General features: G+C 35.6%; 1 protein-coding gene across 1 annotated transcript; it reads right to left on the bottom strand.

Annotated features, from left to right (window-relative positions):
• Positions 1-4,755: 4,755 nt before the first annotated feature.
• Positions 4,756-5,882, bottom strand: LOC145139242 (uncharacterized). Its single transcript, XM_079073138.1, has 3 exons — positions 5,382-5,882; positions 4,833-5,302; positions 4,756-4,762 (listed from the first exon to the last, which is right to left on the bottom strand). The coding sequence occupies exons 1-3, from the start codon at positions 5,880-5,882 to the stop codon at positions 4,756-4,758; spliced, it is 978 nt and encodes a 325-aa protein (XP_078929264.1).
• Positions 5,883-6,543: the final 661 nt, after the last annotated feature.

Here is a 6,543-nt window from a genome sequence, read left to right as displayed (position 1 = left end):
AACTAAGGGACATAAATCTAGCACCAATTTGCAAGAGAATGGAGGAGAAAGAGAGTCTGTAAAGCTCGAAATTTGGCAGCCCCATAAAGCCTTCATGCTCTCGGGTTTTCATCTTCAAAAGGAGAGGTATGAAGCTTCCAAGAACTAGTCTCATTTAGTTGCAAGACCACCCTTTTTAAATCCATCCAATATAGACAAAGGATGTTGGCATAAAGTAAAAGCATGGAACACCTTTCTAACAAGTATGGGATGTATATTAAACAAAGAAAAAAACAACCAAAGCCCATGCTTCTTGATTTTCGTCCACCATGGTCAAAGGGACAAGTGATGGTGTGCTTCTTTCTTTATTCATGACTAGATGCTATATATATATATATATATATATATATATATATATATTATATATATATATATATATATATATATATATATATATACCAACTTTATATAAAAGCCTATCATTTATATAGAGTGATTCTAACATATATATAACATATAACTAGTCATATATATATATATATATATATATATATATATATATATATATATATATATATATCACTGTTATAAAAATCTTGACTAGGTCCCGATTAATCTCCGACTAAACCCTAGGCGCTACCCGACCGATCAAAGGGCGCCTAGCGATTAATCTCTGCCTACAAAATGAGTGAAGCAATAGATGTGACATCCTCAACTTCACGGTCAGAAAAGACCGATTTGTTTGTGCTTATTTAAAAATCAGAGTATCCTTTTTGAAGAATAACATTGCGGAATTTGTTCCCAGAAAACATGATAATGATATTATCAAAGCATTTCCGAAGAAATGTATTTTATTTATTTTAAAACATTGGGATGTCAATCGTGAATACAGAAACATAAGCATCATAAATATTACAAGCCTTACAGTAATTAAACTATTGGCCTAATACTCGTTGAAGCCCTCAGCAGAATGTATCTTTCATACCGCTACATGTGATACAATAAACTGAGTGGGTCAGGTTGGGAAACCTGGTGAGTATATAGGGATTTCAATCTCACAATGTGATGATAATGTATATCTCAAACCTACAAAACGAAATATTATCATTAACACTGATATATCATATCTCTAAAACAATTTATCCCATCCTGTCGATTCCCACTTATTGATCCTATACAACGATCTTATAAGATCTAGCCTAAAGGATTAATATGAACAACAAACTGACGACGTTGCTTCAGAAATTCCCTGACAGCAAACGAGGATCAATAAATACATCAAATGGGGGAATGGAATAAGTTTCACCACGAACCTCCGTTCGTAAAAACAACAAGAAAATTAAGTCAGGGGTGGTTATCTAGATAATTATGCCTAACAGTGGTCTGACACCGTGAGGTATTTTACCCCTAGACTTACCCTATCCGACAATATAACATCAGACATACCTAGTAGTGGTCTATTACTGACACACTCGATTAGCCAGACTACGAAGTTCCCTCAATTACTTCGTGAAAGGAGATGCTGACACACAAAGATTGTCAAAACAAAAACTATGGGGAAATACTAATAAATTACTCTCGTACGCTCCCGTACTCCGACACATAATAGTTTCAAAAAGGACTTTGTACATGATAGTACTTCTGGCACATTATAGTACTCTGGTAGGAGTAGGACCCGTACCTCAGAACATAATAATACCCCGACACAAGCAACACCTGAGATACAGAGCTTTGAAAAAGACTTGGTACATAGAAAGTACTTTTGTACATAGGACATACTCCATCGATCATCAATCTCATCGAACATAGTTTCTACTCTCTATTCCAATCACACATGTACCCTTAATAAGATGCTACCCAATATCCAAACTTAATTGAACTAAGCATCTATTTTAAGTCTCATTTTATCACTAGGCAAGCCTACAATGCTTATAATCATCATTCAATACCAACTCTGTTTCGGCAACACTATCCTAATTTAGTGTAATATTTTATATAGAGTATTAATTATTACCATACATTTATCTTTTCATTTATAATACTTCTATTATTATTATCATGTAGGGAAAATGTCACTGTAGCCCCACGAAGTTACGCAGTTTGGTTTAAAAGGTCCCTTATGTTATTTTTTGGTTTATAAGGGCATGAAGTCACATTTAACCGACTAAATTGGGATTTTGACCCAATTCAACCGGTTTCCTTGCATAATAATCACCCAACTCAATTAGCAAGTCTATTCACCCAACTCGGATTACACGTCACCGACTCACGAACGAGTTGGCTTGCTTGGGCCATAAGGGTTCAGCGGTCCCCTAGTATATAATTGAAGGATCTGTTGGACAAAACCCAAAATTATTGTTACCATTTCCGGCCAAACACTAGCCGACAACCATTCGACAATACTCCCTTTTCCCTTCACTGTCTTCCATGGATCCTACCCCACTACCATTACCAGATTCTATAAACTCCAATAACTCGATAAGCTCAACAGACAGTCTTAACTTGAACGATTTGCACACGATCTTCTGTGACTGTGGTGAAAAGATAGCTGAGCAACAAGGTCAGGTCGAGCGTATGAAGGAGAAGATGGGCCGCGATTACCTTCATTCCAGGGTGGATGTCCTCAACATGCGGCAAAGGTTCGACCATGTTGAGAAGCAGATTAAAGCGATTGTACTGTTGGTTATGGGTGTTGTCGCCGTCATGCTCCTGATCATGATTTTCATCATTCACTTGATAATCAATAAGTGAATCTCATGGAAATAGATTGTAGTGGTATGCTAATCTAGTGCTCGTAATCTACTTTTAGGTTTAATGGTGTTTCTTGTTATATATGTTATTAGGATTATGTGTGTTTCGTTTGTGTTAGTGGTAATCCAGTTAGTGTAGGTAGTGGTACTCCAGTGGTGGTTGTAATGGTACATTTTGGATGTTTTTTGAAGTCCTGGTTACCTATAACAGGCATTTTGGTATGATATTAGTGAAATGTAAATTGAAATGAATGGGTTATAATTTGTTGCGTTCATTGGTGTTGATTTAGGGTAACTTTTGTTTGCCTTGGTTGCTGTTAATTAAGTGTGTTTGGTGCACCAACTATGATAGATGTGCATCAGGTCAAACAAAGGGGTAATTTTGTTATTTCCTCTTTATAAGTAGTTTACTTCCTTACTCGACATTACCTTTCTTTTTCCCTGTGATTGTTTGCTTTCGGAATTATAGAGCCCTTGGAATTAACGAAGTAAAAATGGTGAAATGCTCGTGTGGATGTGTCGCTATAATAAGAATGTCTTCCACTTTGTCCAACCCTGGAAGACCCTTCTATGTTTGCCCCACTAAGGTGTGTGTTAGCTTGTTCACTATAGCCCTAATTTATTAGTTTGTTCCATTCTCAGTCTCTCACACTCGAAAATTCATTTTGTTAGGGACCTCGTAATGGTTTTATTTGTTGGGTAGAAGAAGAAGACACTAAGAATATGAGTGTTTAAGCAGTTATGATTGCAGGTTTGGCTGGGTCAAAAAAGAAGCTTGAATCAACGATTTGGAAGCTGAAGATGTGTTTAGTTGTTAGTTGGATTGTTTTCTTTAGCATAATTGTTTACAAGTTGTAATAGTTTGCTGATGTTAATTTCCTTTTAATGGAAAGGACTCTATTTTCCATGTACCTTTATTTTAATTTAATAAAAAAACAATGGGTATGTTAGATGGGATCCCATGTTACATTTGTAGTTTATTTTTTGATAGTGACATTGGAAATAGCTTCAACTTGAACAAATGGGACCATATTCAGTTAAACTAATGTCAAAAATGGACCCCAATACCTTGCACGTCCATAACTAGCACACAATCATAAGCACATTCAAACCATTAACATTACAAACAGTTGTACATAACACCAAACATCTAAACTTATTTCGAAACATCACAAGTACATAACACCAAACATCCACACTTAATCTGAAACATCACAATTTGATCCTAAATAACAAGTACATAATGACAGACATTGAAATTTAATTCATATTCAAGTTCTATTGGCTTGTCACTAGTGTTGCCTTCCCCATTCTTACCCTCAACCCTTGTAGCAAGTTTTTTCTTGATTATTCTTTCAGACTTCTTTCGTTTCTTGATAATTACCTTCTTATCCCTACCTCCTTGCTCATCTTTACCATCCATTGTCTTCTTACCACTGCTTCCTTCCCCATCATTACCATTAGTGCCCTTATTACCCCTAGTTCCTTTCTCATCTTTACCATCCATTGCCTTCTTACCACTGCTTCCTTCCCCATCATTACCATCTGTTCTCTTCCTTTTCTTTACCTTGAGTTTTGTTGGTTTTTCAGCTTGAGAACATGTAACCTTGTTATGTCCTACTTGCTTGCATACACTACACATAATTTTTTTCCCAACCTTTGACAAAATATGTCTTGCACCCCTTTCACTTGCATCCTTTCTTCTATTAACTTTAGGTCTACCTTGCATTTTTCTCTTCAATGGTGGCAAAGGTGCAATGAATTCCATAGATGGCCACATATTTCTACCATTCATCCCATGCATTGGATACTTGTAGGTTTTCTTGTAAATTTCTACATAGTACATTGGATCCATATAATTACCAACATCACTATATAGGTATGAGATAGTTGCAACTGAATGCACACATCCATTCCCATTTTGTTGCCACACTCTACATGAACAAGTCTTCTTATCTATATCCACAACATACGACTCTGCCAAATTTCTTGTTTTAAACTGGTTTAAACTAGTTGGTAAAACCTGCTAATACCTGTTTAAATAGTATACAAGTTAGTATATAGTGTAAGTAATCAATCAAAATTCAAAATTAAAGTTAATACCTTTGAGCTCTTTTCAACTGATTCAGTAGGATTGTAATAGCTGGATATGGTTTATAATCAGGCCATGAACAACCTTTGATGGTCGGATTGAATTGTCTCTCTATAACATACAACCTAATTTCTTCTAATATTGTGATTATTGGTTTTTTTCTTGCATCTTTAATGACATTGTTAAAACTTTCAGATAATCCATTTTCAACTTCATCACACATCCTCCCCTCTTGAAAGAAAGCTCCACGCCATGATTTTGGGTTCTTTTCCATAAGGTAATCAAATGTTATAGGATTAAGTAGTTGTATTTCCTTCATGGCTGAATTGAATAAAGGCTTAGTGGATGCCTTGCATGCCTTCCAAAACATCCTCTCATAATGTACACCACTGAATCTTTTCCTAAAGTTGGCAACAATATGCCTTGCACACTGACTGTGTTCAGCAGTAGGCAATACTTCCTTCATAGCCTCCAACAGCCCCTACACAATTTAAATTCATATGTTAAGAAAATATAAATTCATTAAGAAATAACATTAAGTTGTATAGTAAGTGACATACCTTATGTTGATCTGACATCAGGGTAATACTAAAAACATTTTCCATTTCTAGATCATCGTTAAGATTCTCCAAAAACCATTTCCAATTTTCTTTTTTTTCCACACAAACAACTGCCCATGCTATTGGGAAAATATGATTGTTAGCATCTCTTCCTACGACACATATCAACTCTCCACTATATAACCCCTTTAAGAAACAACAATCCAAGTTTATTACTCTTCTACAACTGCCTTTCCAACCTTGCTTCAGCCCCTCAAAACATATATAAAACTTACTAAAATATGTCTTCCCATCAGGCATAATGTTGACATCCATTTTGACAGTTGATCCTGGATTGGATCTTCTTACCTCCTCATCATATGACCAAAGCTTGACATAATGCTCAAGTAGTGTGCCTTCAATTAGTTCAATTGCATATTTCTTTGCTCTCCTATACTGTCCCATACTCACATCAATTCCAAATTTTTGTTTCACTTCTTCCTTAAGTAGCCTAACACTCATTTTTTTGTTTTTGTAAGAATTGTATTGTGAAATGGCTACCAATCCATGCATAGTTTACAATTGACCCCATTTTAAAATTTCTTGCACAATTATGCTCATCTATAAGAGACTTAATCTGGAAAGAATTTTCTTCATTCATCCATGAAGCCCACAATCTAAACATGCATTGCCCTGAACAACATTTAACTAAAAGCCTCCTAGTATCATTTTTTTTGTAGCACAATTGATACCCTTTAGCAACAGCATAATTACACAACATATGTTTCAACTGTTTAGGACTTTCAAATCTCATTCCTAACACAGGGTTTTGGTTTTTCCAATGAACATTTTCATTAAAAGTTGTTACCTCCTCATGAATTAGTGTGTTTTCATCCATCTGATCATATGGATCCTCGTGAAGTGGACTATCTGAAGTTGGCTGGTCCTTGGGGCAAAACTTGTTAAAAAACGCATCATTCAAGGTCTTGTTCATTGGAATGCAATCACCGTCTTCAATGTTATAGTCCAAATTACCTTGCACTTGTACTTCATCTAGGTCAATGCATCCTTCTGTCTCAACATGTAACTCTTCTATTACTTCACCTACACCATACAACTTGTCCTCGGGGTGCATACTTCAGCTATCTCATCAACAATCCATTGATGAGCATTAACACCATCA

Source organism: Lactuca virosa, chromosome 9 (assembly GCF_052849685.1).
Source record: "Lactuca virosa cultivar CGN04683 chromosome 9, Lactuca_virosa_CGN04683_v6, whole genome shotgun sequence".
Classification (NCBI taxonomy): Eukaryota; Viridiplantae; Streptophyta; class Magnoliopsida; order Asterales; family Asteraceae; genus Lactuca; species Lactuca virosa.
This window is presented reverse-complemented; position numbering and strand designations above follow the sequence as displayed.

Coding starts and splice junctions, on each gene's coding strand:
- LOC145139242 (XM_079073138.1), bottom strand. CDS start 5,882: ATGAGTGTTAGGCTACTTAAGGAAGAAGTGAAACAAAAATTTGGAATT. Junction 5,303..5,381: donor TGATGTCAGATCAACATAAG/GTATGTCACTTA, acceptor TAAATTGTGTAG/GGGCTGTTGGAGGCTATGAA.